Genomic DNA, 16,420 nt, shown 5'->3' with positions numbered 1-16,420 from the left:
ATTCCTGCAGACAGCCGACCAGAGAGTGGAAAGTTACAAAAGCATGTGACATGGACTCTGACAGGTCCAAAGATTCTTTCCAACTCACTCCTTTCTTTTATTGCTAAGGTGATGGGGGTGTCTTGACAAGGTGGAGTAAAGAGGCAAAGGCTTTGTTGCCCTAATAACTAGCAAGAAAGGAGTTCATTTGCCTTATAGGAAGAATCTAAAAAATTTAGGGCTCTCTCCCTAAATACACAAAACATTATACAGGCCTAGGAGACCTTGGGTATACTCTTCCAGCATGGAGACCCTCAGCAATGGAGCCCTGCCCCTGGGGAGAGGCGGGCAGGGTAGAAAGACCAGCAAAGGGGAAGGGATGCTATGGAGAGGTGAGGAGGCAAGGAACCTCTGGATTTTCACAGGGGCAGATTCTGCATGGAAGGACGTGGTCGGAAAAATAAAGAAATATGATCAGTGTCCACAGTTGGCTGATGGTGAGATTGTTACCCTTTCAGATGGGGGCGTGAATGATGGTTATTACTGCAGTGGAGGTGCACTCTGTGTCCCCAAGAGACTCATAGTTTGAGAAAAGAAGGGATTACTCAGATCAAGCTGCAGAGCAGATGTGGGGAAGGTGATGGAGGTAGGAGGAAATGGTTAAGAACCTGAAAATTGTTCAGTAAGGCTCCAGCATGTGTCCAAAGAGGCTGACCCCACTGTAGTGCTTTCTTTTTAAATGACAATCAGTCAGTTACCATGATTGTGCTTACCCTCAACAGACTTGAGGCACAGGAAGGACAACTCAGTGCTGAGCGGAAGATGCTCCTTTTGAGGACGAGGGAAAAAAGAAAGGGTGGGCTGAGTTGCCTTCCTCAGGGGTCGAGTCCACGGGTGACAGAGATTTGTAATATTCATCTTCACCATCGAGCACTTTGACTTGGCTGCAACAAAGAAAAGAGTTTCGGTAGAGAAAGAAATGCCACGGCCATCTCTGGGGCACCTAAAGTTGTCTGAGTGCTTGGAACAGGGTTGGGTCCCAACACTGGGGCTGGGATGGGAGGAGGACAGCTTAGGGTAGCCCAGAGTCCTGCAGCACAGAGGAACTGCGGTCTGATACGCAAAGCTGTTCACCTCTGAGTCACACACGGATAATGGCCCGAGTTAGTGGTGTTTGGAAATGGCGATCATATTGCAACTTGATGTGTGTGAATTACCTGCTTTCCTTCAGGTGAGCAAGTTCCTCGCCTGACCTCTTTCACTTTTTTTTTTTTAATATATTTTATTGATTTTTTATAGAGAGGAAGAGAGAGGGATAGAGAGTTAGAAACATCGATGATGAGAGAGAAACATCGATCAGCTGCCTCTTGCACACCCCCTACTGGGTATGTGCCCGCAACCAAGGTACATGCCCTTGACCGGAATCGAACCTGGGACCCTTGAGTCTGCAGGCCGACGCTCTATCCACTGAGCCAAACCGGTTTTGGCCTCTTTCACTTCTTAAACTAGTACCAATCACCTACCGCATTCTTATTCTCAATCGAGATGCGAACAATTAAATTGAGAAGGCTAAAAGGGCTGATTCCAATGTAGCCCTAATATTTGGGGCTGGTGATCTGAATCCAAGCCAGCAAGCTCAGTGTACATTCCTGATAATCTATAATTAAGTCACTACCTCTTTCCCAGACACTGGTCTTGCAGAACCGGTTACAGAGGCCATTGGACTGTGGACAGTACACTGCCCAGAGGGAGGGCTCCTAACTCTGACGCCAGGTCAGACCACCAGATATGGCCTGGAGACCCCCAACACCTGGAAGCCTTCTTGCAAGGCCCGAGAAAAGGACCGGAAGCATGAGTCATGCTTGTGGGACAAAGAGCACAGGGAGGGAGATATAAGGGAGGGCCCCATGCGTGTTCCTTCACTCAGATTTGGAAGGCTGTTCCCTGAGTCCGCTGGCGTATTAAACAGTGTCCCTCCAACTTCCTCAAAAGCATCCTCGGTCTTCTTGGTCTTCTGCAACAAAATGAGCTCAAACTCCTTAGAATCTTCTGTCGAACCACTGGAGGATATTTTCCTGTACCTTTAAAAGGCCCAGGGGTAGGGTCCTGTAGGGGAAGCCACCTTTTTGCCCTGTGTGGAGTGATCTTGTTTGTGGGAGAATTTTATACAATCCGCTATGTCTCCACTTATGAGGAAAGTACAATTCCCTGAGAAATAATATTTGCCTTTCGATGGAAATTCCAGCCTTTTCAGACAGAATAGATTCAAGTTTTGTATACTTGCTACTGTGAAAAGTAGTCTCCAATGTCAACAAGAGCGGGGCTATACCCATTGCATGTTTTTAGAAGCCTCTCAGGGAAGTTTTGCATTTTCTGTAATATCACAAAGGACCCCTTCTGTTTACAGTTGCTTAGAACTAAGAAGACAGATATTTACCCAAGTTTTCTTGGCTTCCTCTTGCTCCCTTGATATTCTAGCGTTCCCTGTGGAGAGGGCCAAGAACACAGTCAAAGCCAAGCAGCAAGTCGTTAATTTTTAATTCAAAGTGATTTTGTGTTGAATGCAAGCAGATGCTGATAATATCAGAAGTCACAGCATAATTTTTTTGATCAAAGGGCTCAAGTGAGCCTGATGAAGCATGCATCTTGCTCGTCTTTGATAAACCACATCAATTATTCACCGTGAAGGCAGACATCCTGACATGAAAGCAACAGATAAAGAGCCTAAGCACATGTTCAAGACGAGAGCATAAGAGGGTGGGGGTGGGGCTGGAGGGGCTGGAACAGGTATTAATAACAGAATTATTAACTGGAAACAAAGCCAGTGAAACAGCTTTATGGCCACTTTGAACTCACATTTAACTGGTTATAGTACATGGTGTCCTCAGGGCTACTCAGCATTTTGGGTTGCTGACATCTTCGGCGAGGTGTTCGCTGCTTCTGTGCAAGACCATTTTCTGAACCTGCAACAAGATAGCAAAACTTTACTGTAAACCATCCGAGGTTTTGGGAAAATTCAGTGAAACATTTCTCTTCACATAAATGCACTTGGTAGAAACTGTGTCTCATTTTAAAATAATGGGCATGTTAGAGCTTTGCTATTATTAAGAGAAATATTATCCTAAAAAAACAAACCCACAGAGGTTGCTAAGTGTAAACAAGAGATACTGTCTGTAACTTTGCCTTCATCTTTTTTTATCTGAATCAGCAGTCAAGAGTGACATAAAGCAAGCTGGTTTATCCACGCTGGTGAAGGAGAGGTTGGTGAGCAGCCTTTGCAGAGTCGAAAGTGCCCTTAGTGAGATAACTCAGGACAACGAAGGCAATCTGGGATGGTTTGCACCACATCCGACAGTGAGAGTTCAAAGACATCTGGAGCACACACACTTGTGAGTAGAGGAGAAGCAAACTTTTTGGTGGGATACATTTTGTAGGAAAATGGCTTGAGCTAGTATTTACTGAAATGCTTTGAACAATGCATCGATCCGTGCAGTCTCCAGAGGTAGTGCAAGGGAGAAGGGGAAAGGATGATTGCCCGATTTCATGGAGCAGGCTCTTTGTCTTAGTCCTAATTTCAGAATCCTGGACCAAGAGTGCCCTGGAGGTTAAGAAACCACGTGTTCAATGAGGTCATGATTTATTTCCTTTTCAGGCAGATGATTTTTGTGGAATCGGCTGTCTTTTTGGCACTATATCTAAACCAGGGTTCAGCAGTTCTAACTGCTTGTCAACATACACACAACTGCTGTAGAATCTTGTTCACGAATGTCATAGTCTAGAGAAGAGATATCATTTTCACAGGCCAAGTGTATATCTTAAACTAATTATTCATATAAAAGAGTTGGAGATTTGTAGTCACAGGTTGACTTCACTAGAGATTCCTACTATTTAAGGAAATTTAGGGGGAATTTCTAAGTGAAGAATGACTCAGCAAGGACCATTATGAATAGTGAATTATCAGTTTCTGAAGTAGGAAGTCTTGCATTTTTATTTTTCTTGAATTGGAACATATTTATATTTGAACAAGACTATTGGAAAGATATAGGATTTTAGAAACTGTCCATTCTAAACAATCTTTTTTTTTTTCTCCCAGAAAAGGAAACTGAGGTCTACAAATGTTGAATGACTCATCCCAGATCAAGTGGCAGAGTCTTTAACTCCTGTTCTAGCAGTAAAACAACAACAAACAACAGCATCATTGTCTTTCTTAACAAAACATTCTTTTTTTTAAAGTCAAATGTCTCAGTAAAAGTAAGCTCCATGAAAAAAATATTAATTAGCATAGCAGTTAATTAAAGCGATGGTGCTGGCAGAGGGTCCAGTAGCCTTAACAGACAACCCTGTCCACATCTCCAGGACCTCTGTGCAGAGGACAGGACTCCAGCCTCTTACACTAGTATCATCCTCAGAGTACAAGGAATCCAGAATTGAAATGTTTTTTTTTTCCTTTTGTTTTTCTCTGATAGTTCCAACATACCCACCTCCTGTTTGCTTTACAAAATCCATAGTCTTTACTATGGTAGAACGTGAGGTTGTGAGGTCCTTTTGTGTTTTTTCTTCTGATTTATAAATTGATAAACAGAAGCATCTAGAGTTAAGCTTGCTGGTGTGAACATGCACTGGAGGTCTGACATGAATCTCCTTTAGACTTTCTAATGTTGTAGGAATTCCAACCTGGTCAACTAAAAAGACTAATCTTAAAGAGTTTTGGGGTTCAGCTGGAGTTCAGCTTGGTTTAGCTGAACTTTATATTTATATAGTGTTTATACTCGATCAGAGGCTTTTATTTATATTCTCAACTGGGAATGCCTAATGTAAGATGTGGTTTTCAACTTTGCTCTTGAACAACTTGTTGTTCCACGGTAGATTTTCTTTACCTGATTATTAGAAGGAATTAAATTATTGGATAGAATTTCCTCAATTTGAACATTTCTCCCATAAATTAAAAACAAACAAACAGCTGGTGTCTGATCATATGATGTCTATACTATACTAGAAAGTAGTGTAAGATGGTGTCTGATTTAGCATCAAATTTTCATTTTCATTATTTTAACTTTAATATCGCCATATTTCAGATGTTTTGCAGAGTGCTACAACTCTTAGGTGCTTTGCCATTGCGGGAAATCTGAGTGTCATTGATACATGACCAATCATAAACAACCAAATAAATAATTGGGATATGAATCATGATTCAATGAGTGCTGTTAGAACAATTTGATAGCAATATGCAAAAAATATAACTTAAATACAAACCTTATCACATTAATCCTAAATGTAAGGTACTTTGCTGGATATTGTGGGGAAGATAAAGAGAAATAAGACAAGGTCCTTGCCTTCAGTCTAGTAGAGAACACTGAATTAGAAGACGTAAGTGACTTGCTTAAGGCCATAAGCTAATGCTGATGGACAGAAATTAGTTTTGTTTTTTTTAATTTCTAAATTTTTTACTTTTCTAAATATACCTCCTGATTCTCACAGACCACAATAAATTCCAGATGAGATATACAGTTAAACATTTTAAACATTCCCATAAAAATCTTAGAAGGAAATGAAATAGACTTTTTTTTTAAACTGTGGAAGACGATAGTGACAAGGAGGTTTGACTATATTAAAGTAAATTATTCTATATGATGGACAGTAACAAAACTAAGATGAGAGGAACTGCAACAGAAAGATAAAAACAATGAAAAAATATATATATACACACAAAAGTCTACAATCCAGAATGTGGAAAGCCTGAATCAAGAGAAAGACAGGCGTATTCATATATACTGAAATGCAATTATGAAAAAATATATTGAAAAATGTTCAGCCAGAGCTTTAATTAAAATAATTACTACTGCCTTTCTATTAATTAGGACAGCCCAAAAGGTCAAAAGACCTTGTGGGAGAGGCCTCAGGTACACTGGCCCATAGGTTCCACCTCCCCTGAAGTACAACTTGACAAAATATAACAAAAGCTGAACATGTTGCAATAAGTTACACCAAAAATGAAAAAAAGAGGATTTGTATGAAGATGGATATGACAGCACTTTTTGTAGTAGAAAAAAAAAGCTAAAAATGTAAGTATTTAATAACTGGGGAGAAGTTAACTTCAAGATGTAAATATGATATCACTAGAGGCCCGGTGCACGAAATTCGTGCAGGGGGGTGGGGGCGGTGTCCCTCAGCCCAGCCTGAACCCTCTCCAATCTGGGACCCCTCGAGGAATGTCTGACAGCCTGTTTAGGCCCGATCCCAGTAGGATCGGGCCTAAACAGGCTGTCGGACATTCCTCTCACAATCCAGGACTGCTGGCTCCCAACTGCTTGCCTGCCTACCTTCCTGATTTCCCCTAACCGCTTCTGCCTGCCAGCCTGATCACTCCCTAACCACTCCCCTGCCAGCCTGATTGATGCCTAACTGCTCCCCTGCCAGCCTGTTTGCCCCTAACTACCCTCCCCTGCAGGCCTGGTCACCCCTAACTGCCCTCCCCTGTAGGGTTGATTGCCTCCAACTGCCCTCCCCTGCAGGCCTGGTGCCTCCCAACTGCCTTCCCCTGCTGGCCATCTTGTGGTGGCCATCTTGTGTACAAATGGGGGCAGGATCTTTGACCATATGGGGGCAGCCATATTGTGTGTTGGAGTGATGGTCAATCTGCATATTACTCTTTTATTAGATAGGATACCATGAAGCTATCAATAAGGATAGTAAATATGGGAATGGTGGTGATAGATGAAAGTTCAAAATCCAGAAAAAGAAGCAAAACACAAATAGCATATAGTGCATTGATTAAACCCAAACATGAATGCACATTGAGAAGTTTATTATGATTTTTCTGATAAAAGTTTAAAAATAGCCCAAACCGTGTGGCTCAGTGGTTGAGTGTCAACCCATGCACTAAGAGGTCACTGGTTTGGTTCCTGGTCAGGGCACATGTCCAGGTTGCTGCTGGATTCCCAGTAGGGGGCATGCAGGAGGCAACCAATCAATGTTTCTCTCTCATCAATGTTTCTATCACTCCCTACTCCCTTCTTCTATCTCTCGAAAATCAATAAAAACATAATTAAAAAATAAAAAAGTTGAAATATAAACAAAAATCGATGAGGCATGTAGAACAAAAATTCTTCTTTCAAAAGATGAAGAAACTATAGGTAAGAAAGTCTAGTCTGTAAGTGTCAGAATGGAAGCCTGAACCCCTGTCAGCTTTTGAGCCAGTTTGCTTATGAGTCACAAAACAGTATGGTTATCTGGCAATTACCTATTTTACTTGACTAGTTTTTGTAGATAAAATGGGCAATCCAAGTTTGAAGATACACATTAGAATATCCATCATTTACTTTGAAGACAATGAAGTTCATATTCTGAAAGTGGCTGATTTCCACCTTGCATATTTGTAAGCTGAGCCAACTCTCCAGTTTGTAATCCATGAGGATACCTCCCTATGGTGCTTCTTGAAAGTATATTTGTCATGAATACCAGTTTGTATTAAACAGAGGTCTCTTTCTGTTACAAGACTCCCTGTACTCTCCCACCCAGCACCGTCTGATTTCATATTTGAGACCTTGAACATCGTTCTCTTTCGAGTTGTCACAGAACCTCATAGGAAACTGGAGATGAATCTGCCAGAAAATGGGAGAAATCTGAATGGAGTTTAAGGAGTGTGGGAAATGCATACTCCTTTCTCTCTAATCCAAAATCATCACACATTGTGGCTGCACAGTTGGCCAAGGCCTTGGTGAGAGACAGATAGCTGAATTCAATTGATGGCTTTATAACATAACTTCAAACAACTGGTTTGGAAATTTAATATTTCAGTTCTCGTTATTGAACATGCAGGTATATCCAAGCTAGAGTTGCCAGGGCATCCAGTTAAATTTGAATTTCAGATAACCAATACTTTTTAAATGTAAGTACATCCTTTGTAATATTTGGGACATACTTATATTAATAAGTGATTGGTTGTTTATCTGAAATTCAAATCTAGCTGGGTGCCTCCCCCCTACCCTTAAATCTAGCAAACCTAATTCAAGCACAATTTAAGTCACAGCTGAGGCATTCTGTTCTCCCCTAAGGTCTGAGATGAAGAAGGAAATGACTTCCTCTACTCTATTTGACCTGTTGAGTTATGGCTATTTTGGCTACAAATGCTCTTCCCAACATTGTCCCCTGACACTTAGTGTTTCACTTGTCATCACCCACTACAGATGTGCCAGTTCTGGTAAATTTCCTAGCAGGATTACAGTGAAGGAAGAACCACAATGGAGAGCAGGATGGGGCATACAGTCCAGCTATCCTGGCCTGGTGGGGAAGTATGATTTCCAGGCCCTTGAGGAATGGGCAGTGAGCAGGGTTCTTGGGTGAGAGCACACCAAGAGAGCCATAGTCCTTTGCGCCTTCCCTGGAGGCCTCACCAGGCATGGATACGTCCTGAGTAGTATGACTGCAATCTGGTTGCCATTTGTGGGTGAGGCATTCTCAGAGTCACTTGCCAAGTAAAACATCTCCTTGAAGCAAACAGAGTGCTCTGTGTTCTAGATTTACAGATAGCAAATCCCAAATGGAGTTATGAGATATACCCCCCGTGGGGGGCATTTAAGTAGATTTGGAGTTATGTGACTAATGTATAGAGCTCTGTCAACTCCGTGCCTAAGGGGAGGCACAGCATTTCTCTGACCAAAGTTCTCAGGTCAGTTGGAGGGGACAGTAGCCCAGCTGTCAGCTGAATGATCTCTCTCCTTAATGACGGTTGACCATGCTACATGGTACTCCAGTGGACACTTACATGAAATAGCTTCCAGTGAGAGGACCTGTCTTTTCCAGCTCTGTGCTTCTTCTCCTTACCACTTCATTTGTATGTAGCAAATCTCATTTTGCAAAGTATCTTTTTCTTTATTTCATCTCATTTGTTAACCCCATAGAGATAGCAGAGGCGTAGGGAGATTCAGAGATCACACCGCAGGTCAGAGGCAAAGTCCAACTGAGAATTCAGGTTTCCCAACATCCTACTGACAAAAGGCCCCCTGCTTTTCCATCTGAGGGGTCTGAGGCCCAGGGAGCTTGGGCCCCTCTACCAGTATCCCTTCAGAGCCAGGGCTAGAACTCAGGCCTTTTGATTCTAAATCCCAAGGTCTAGGCCATCTATTATGGTGCTTGTTCTTTTACTGAGATGTTCTTACAAGTTTTTTTTTTTTTTTTTACCTTTCCATGTCTAACTTCAGGAGGGACTGAGGAATTCAGTGGGTTTTTGTAAAACACACAAACACAACCAGAAGAGAGATTTTTCTCTTGGGGTGCATGTAATTCAGATTTTCCTTTCTAAGATGAAAGGAAGGCTACACATTTTCCCAGTTGCCATGTTATGTCGTGAACAATCTTCTTCAAAATTGTAAAACTGCTACAAAGAAAACATCCCTGAGTTAAATTAGTGCCCGTGGAAGATGGCAGAGTTATAAATTGTCTACAAGGAATTTTCCTTTTAATCGTTAGGGAAGTAGTAATAATTTTCCCTGAAACTGTTTCATAGTTCAGGGTTTGGCACACACTCAAATAATGAATGAATGAATGGTAACTGTTCATCATTCTTGTTAAGATCTGCCCCATCTAGGTAGCCTACTCTTTGCTTCTGTAAGTTGGGCTATTATTGCCAAGGCTTCCCACCGGAAGAGGGCCTTTTCTATCCTGGAACACATCTGGAGAACCTGTAGTCTAACACGGAGGGAGGTAAAGTCAGCCTCTTAAAGAGGAAGTTCATTAGTATTTTATCCTTTCGGTATTTTTCTGGGAATATGCATTCACTTTTTTTAACATTCCCATCCCCCGCAAATATCAGTATCCACCTACAGTAATTTGTTACTGCTTCTCCCACTTAACAATAGAGTCATAAATATTTTTCCATGATATTAACCTACTTCAAAAATAGTATCTTTCTTTTAGAGTTACATTTAAAAATTTTTAAATTAAAGTATAGTTGGTATTTTTAAAACACAATGAATGAATATAATGCACGTTAAGCAGTGAAAAGTCCATCTTTTGTCCTACCTCCTTATCCCAACCTCACACTAGAGCAAGTGTTGGAACAAGTTTCTTATCTGTATTCCAGATTATTCTGGCATCATTTCTAATTGTTGTATGGTATTTCATTTAATAGATGATCCATGATTAATTTATATAATTTCCCATTTGAGGCAATGTTTTTCTATAACAAGTAATACTTTGAGGAATATATGCATAGTTTTGTTATCATCGTAATTAGCTGGTTTATTGGTATTAATAACAGGATGAGAGCAAAGGGAAGTCAGACATTGTCAGCATGGTCATCTGGGCAGCTTCACCAGGAAGCTATAACTTCACGCTCCCCAGGGAACCACGGGTCCATTCCCTGCAGATCACTGCGGGAAGGGATCCAGCAAAGGGAGATAGGCGCATGCGCGGTAAAGTTGGGGGTGATAAAGGGCAGGTGCTTGCCTGTCAGTCTAGCCTGCGGAACAATAAATTGGCTAGGGGGTGGACCCCAATGCAAGCTTGAAAAACCTTTGAAGGTTAAAATCCCCAGACAAAGGGCTCCCTTTCTCTTGCATTCTTGTTTGCGCTTGCTCTCTTGCTCCGTGACTTGCACTCACCTGTGTACTCACCTCTTCTCTCTCCATAGCCATATGGCTTTAGGCAACCGTTTCGCCCATAGCCATGCTGTGCAGACCTCACATGCAATGGACTGCAGCTGGGAACACAAGCTAAACTAGTCAGATGCTGGACTGGACTGTAATATGGAACAGAAACTCTGGACACTGGTTTTTATTCTGGCCTCGCTGAAGACAAGATCGGACCTTTCCCATGGAGGGACAGACAGAGATAGGACGTTGGAGGGGAACCCCCTTGATTTTACATCATCAATAAAGCTTTCCATGAAACGCCATCCTCCGGTGGAGACTTCAGGAAATTCTTTTCCTTGTGGTACCCCAAGAACTCTACTTCCACTGATAATGGTTTGATCTTTGATTATTTTCTTAGGATAAATTCCTATAAATAGAGTTACTACCCAAAGAGTATACGTATTTTAAAAATTTATGATTTGTATTTCCAATTGCCATCCAGAAAGTGTATAGCAAACTATCCTTCTACTACCTGTACCTCAGATTACCTATTTCTTAAAGATGGGACAGCATTAAGAAAAAGTCTGACAGTTCAATAGGTGAAAAAGTGGCATGCCATTTGTGCTCTGATTTGCATTTCATTGATTACTTGAGAGTGAATGTACACCCTTTCCCACTCCCCACATTTATTAGCCTTTTGTTTCAGGATTCCACCTTTACTAGAAGCACTCACAAAGTTCATAGGTCCTGGCTGAAACACCTATCTGGTGTGAAAGGTGTGGAGATGCTTACTTTTATTTTATTTTTTTATTTATTTAAAAAATATGTTTTTATTGATTTTTTTTTGGAGAGAGAGAAATGAGAGGGATAGAGAGATAGAAACATCGATGAGAGAGCAACATATTGATCGGTTGCCTCCTGAACACCCCCTACTGGGATCGAGCCTACAACCTAGGCATGTGCCCTGCCTGGAAATTGAACCAGTGACCTCCTGATTCATGGGTTGACGCTCAACCACTGAGCCACACCAGCCAGGGGAGATGCCTACTTTTTAAAGTTAGCCATGTTGTAAGGAAGTATTTCTTTGCAAAGAAAATCATCAACAAATTGATGTTATTCTCATTTGTTTATTTTGTTTGTTTCCTTTGCCCATGGAGTTATATCAGAAAAAATATTGCTAAGATAAATGTCCAAGATTTTACTGCCTGTGTTTTCTTCTAGGATTTTTATGCTTTAGAGTCTTACATTTAAGTGTTTAATTCATTTTGAGTTTATTCTTGTGTATGGTGTAAAAAGGTGGTCTAGTTTCATTTTTTTGCATGTATTTTTTCAATTTTCCCAACACCATTTATTAACTAGACTGTATTTACCCCACTGTATGTTTTTGCTTTTTTGTCAAATATTAATTGACCATGAAGGTGTGAGTTTATTTCTGGGTTCTCTATTCTGTTCCATTGATCTACATGTCTGCTTTTATGCTAGTACCATGCTGTTTTGAGAACTATGGCCTTATAGTATAGTTTGATATCAGGTAGCATGATTCCTCCAACTTTTTTCTTTTTTTTCAAGATTGCTGTAGCTATTTAGGGTATTTTGTGGTTACATATAAATTTTTGGACTATTTGTTCTAGTATGTGAGCTACATCATTGGTATTTTGATAGGAATTGTGTTGAATCTATAGATTGCTTTGGGTAGCATAGACATTTTAATGATGTGAATTCTTCCTATCTATGGACATGGTATATATGCTTCCACTTGTATCTTCTTCCATTTCTTTCTTCAGTGTCTTATAATTTTCTAAGTATAGGTCTTTTACATCTTAGGTTAAATTTATTCCTAGGTATCTTCTTTTGTTGATGTAATTATAAATAGGATTTTTTTTTTTAGTTTCCCTTTCTGATAGTTCATTATTGGTGCATAAAAATGCAACTGATTTCTGGATATTAATTTTGTATCCTGCTACTTTACTGAATTCATTTATCAGTTCTAGTAGTTTTTTGGTGGAACCTTTAGGGTTCTCTATATACAGTATCATACACTCTGCAAATAATGAGAGTTTTATTTCTTTCTTTCCAATTTGAATGCCTTTTATTTCTTCTTCTCATCTGATTGCTGTGGCTATGGCTTCCAATACTATATTGAATAAGAGCGGTGAAAGTGGACATCCCTGTCTTTTAATGTATTGCTAAATTTGGTTTACTATATTTTGTTGAGGATTTTGCATCTATGTTAACCAGGGATATTGGCCTATAATTTTCTATGTAGTTTCTTTATCTTTGAGAAGGATAGATGTTAATTCTTCTTTGAATGTTTGGTAAAATTCACCTGTGAAGCCATCTGGTCCAGGATTTTTCTTTATTGAGAGTTTTTTGATTACTGCTTTGATTTTGTTGGTTGTAATTGGTCTGTTCAGATTTTCTGTTTCTTCTTGATTCAGTGTTGGAAAACTGTATATTTCCAGGAATTTATTCATTCCTCCCAGATTGTCCAATTTGATGGCATATAGTTTTTTATAATATTTTCTTATAATCCTTTGTATTTCTCTGGTGTCAGTTGTTACTTCTCTTTCATTTCTGATTTTATTTATTTGAGTTCTCTCTCTCTTTTTCTTAAATTTATATATATATATATTGTGTTTTTTATTATATATTGTTTTAAATAAAAATTATATTTATTTTTTTACAGAGAGAGAGGAAGCGGGGAGGGAGAGAGAGAGAGAGAGATTTGTTGTTTCACTTATTTACTCATTCATTAGTTGGTTCTTATGTGTCCTGACCAGGGATCAAACCACAACTTTGGCATATGGAGACAATGCTCTAACCAACTGAGTTACTTGGCCAAGGCGCACGCTCTCTCTCTCTCTCTCTCTCTCTCTCTCTCTCTCTCTCTAGACTTCATCTGTAATCTCCCCAATAATGGCTGTTCCCTTACGTCAGCCCTGTAAGGAGGCAAGAATTAAGGCCTAAATGGCCACCCAAATTGCACCCAGTGGGAAAACATCATTAATTCAGCTTTTCCAAAAATGTCCACATGAAAAATCTAAGTCCCAGGTCTGATGCTGAGCAGACCCACAACACCAGGCAGCAGGCTGAGAGATGTCATTTTGGGAGCTCCTAATGAGATGCAAATCACCTAGTGAACTACTTGAGAGCTAGGAAACAATGTCCTGGGTAAAAGCAGATAAAAATGGAACGAAAGAATGCCTTTGAAGATTGAAACGACTTTTTAAGTGCTTGAGGATATGGGACACCAGATAGTGCTAGTTTTACTAAACTAACTGTGACGGGGTCTTTATTCCTTGTGACAAGAGATCCTGGGGCATTCATTCCCAGCAATGCTTTGCTCTCGAAGTTGGGGACCTTGTTCCAGTTCCTGCTGTTAGTGTGTAAAGGGCTGGAAGCTGTAGTGAAATGAGCCCTGTTCTTGGGGTCAGAAGGCCTTAGCATAGTTCTGGAACATGTTGGTGTGACCTTAGGTGACTTGTTTACTCCTCTGGGCTGCCAAATTTTAAAACAAGGGGGTTGGACTAATGCCATGTTTTTTCAAAAAGAGGGTGGTGGTGTGGTACATTAACATGTGTTCTTACCTGGAGATGCTGAGCTATTCTCTTTGGAGTCATGTTCCTTCCCAATGTGTGAGTGTCTGGGTGCAATGAGAGGTGTGTCTGATGGAAGTTTGTGCATGAAATCAATGTGAAAGCAGACAAAGGGGCTCCTTAAGATTCCTTCCAACTTTACGATACTATTGATAGATCCTCCCTTCCCCCAACTGATGGACGGAGTATGACGTAAACTCCACCTGCAGCCGGACATTCCTGAACACCTTATATGGACTGTACATTGAACCACCAATCAGCACCTGCCATATACCCTAAGCCCCCAATTCCTAAATCCCTAGGTGCCTAATCATGTGCCTTACATGAAACCACCAATCAGCGTGTGCTGAGTGCCCTAAGCCCCGTCCCCTCTTTTCCTCCCCTTAAAAGGTACTCTCACCCCAGCAAGCTCTCTCTCTCTCTCGCTCTCTCTCTCTCAAGCTCTCTCTCTCTCTTCCCTTTCCCCTCTGGAAGGCGGCCGGCAGGGTGATCGCCAATAAAGCCTGTGTCCTGGTATCCCATGGTCTCCGGCCCTCTGTTTCATCTTTCAACTATGACAACAGAGTTCAGACCGCTTAGTGCCCCATCTGCAAATTGGACATAAATGCCGTTTGTCCTTACTGGCTTGTTGGAATTTAAAGAGACCAATCAAAATGCATTCAGGATTCAGGGGGAAAAGTTCTCCACAACGACCCCAGAACCTTGTTCTAACACAATTCATTCAAAGATCAATACTGCTCAAGGGAGACTAATCTGAAACTTCTTCTGGGTCATTAGGTAATTGACAGACTAACAGACAGAATTTTTAACTTCATCTACTCAGCCTTTTCCTACCTGTAATGTTCAGGTTAGTCTTGTACAGCTGTACAACATCCACCCAAGTTCATAAATTCTAAAATATTTTTACACGTAGAGAGAGCAGTCATTAGTATGAATGTCTTGATTTGGAGGAGATTATACACACAAATGCATGGCAGGTATGTGAGTGTGTATATGTGAGAAACGGTAAAGATTGTGAATAGTAGACCACAATGAAATCTGAAGTATGATTTTGCTTGCATTAAACTAATGAGATTCAAAAGTGAAATCAATGCATTAGTGGTGAAAAATAGATCACTCTGGTTCTTTCAGTTTTAATCTCTAAAAAGCCAATAAAATAGGAAATATCGGGGGGAAACAAAGTTAAATAGAAAATAATTACTTCCAGGTTATTTTTCCTATCATGTGCTTCCTTTTGGAATTATTTTTTTTTAGTAAAATTATATTTGTCCCAACTATTCAGGAAACATGTAACAATTTATAAAAATAGTGAGCTCTCAGGTCTCTGCCCAGATCAAGACTTTAGACTTCAGTTCTTCAAGGTCATACAAAGCTACTAAATTTATTTGCCCTGTTTTCTTACAATTTGATACGAGGTTGATGAAAATCCATTATCCTATCTAATAAAAGAGTAATATGCAAATTGAAAAGCTACACCCACAAGTCACGCCCACCAGCCAATCAGGAGCGAGTATGCAAATTAACCCAACCAAGATGGCTGCAGCCACGGAGAGAGCAGGAGGCTTGGGTTTCCCTGGCAATGGAGGAAGCCAAGCTTTCTGCCTGCCCTGGCCTGCCTTGGCCTCCGCTTAAGGCTACAAAGTTTCAATTATAGAAGATAAATAAATCCCAACAAAAATGGCGGCAGCCACGGAGCTGGAGAGAGCAGGAGGCTTAGGTTGCCCCAGGCGATGGAGGAAGCCAAGTTTTCACAGCGCTGGCCTGCCTTGGCCTCTACTCAAGGCTACAAAATTTCAATTATAGAAGATAAATAAATCCCAGATACCAGGGCCTTCGCTTCGGTCGCTGGGTGGGGGGGGGGCGCGGGGCATGGCCGGCCTGCAAACCACCACAGGCCGCTCGCCCAAGCCACCCCACACCCCAAGGGAACCCCCACCCTGATCTGGGACACCCTTCAGGGCAAACCAGCTGGCCCCCATCCATGCACCAGGCCTCTATCCTATCTAATCCTATCTAATAAAAGAATAATATGCAAATTGACTGTCACTCCAACACACAAGATGGCTGCCCCCATGTGGTCAAAGATGACTGCCCCCATGTGGACACAAGATGGCCACCACAAGATGGCCTGCAGGGGAGGGCAATTGGGAGGGACCAGGTCTGCAAAGGAGGGCAGTTGTGGGCGATCAAGCCAGCAGGGGAGGGCAGTAGGGAGGGACCAGGCTTGCAAGGGAGGGCAGTTGGGGGCAATCAAGCCTGTAGGGGAGGGCAGTT

The 16,420-nt window shown here is 41.2% G+C and overlaps 1 protein-coding gene across 1 annotated transcript in view; it reads right to left on the bottom strand.

The window, feature by feature from the left end:
* Window positions 1-775: 775 nt before the first annotated feature.
* Window positions 776-16,420, bottom strand: part of MYO3B (myosin IIIB) — a 357,251-nt gene continuing 341,606 nt past the window's right edge. Inside the window, exons 31-33 of the mRNA XM_054723043.1 lie at window positions 2,836-2,942; window positions 2,417-2,463; window positions 776-923 (exon numbers count right to left, since the gene is read on the bottom strand). Of these exons, the coding sequence (XP_054579018.1) occupies window positions 785-923; window positions 2,417-2,463; window positions 2,836-2,942 (293 nt within the window). The 3' untranslated portion in view covers window positions 776-784. The remainder of the gene's footprint in view (window positions 924-2,416; window positions 2,464-2,835; window positions 2,943-16,420) is intronic.

The sequence above is a fragment of the Eptesicus fuscus genome, chromosome 11, assembly GCF_027574615.1.
Source record: "Eptesicus fuscus isolate TK198812 chromosome 11, DD_ASM_mEF_20220401, whole genome shotgun sequence".
In the NCBI taxonomy this organism is placed as follows: domain Eukaryota; kingdom Metazoa; phylum Chordata; class Mammalia; order Chiroptera; family Vespertilionidae; genus Eptesicus; species Eptesicus fuscus.
Note: the sequence above shows the minus strand (reverse complement) of the source record. Positions and strands in the feature narration are given on the sequence as shown.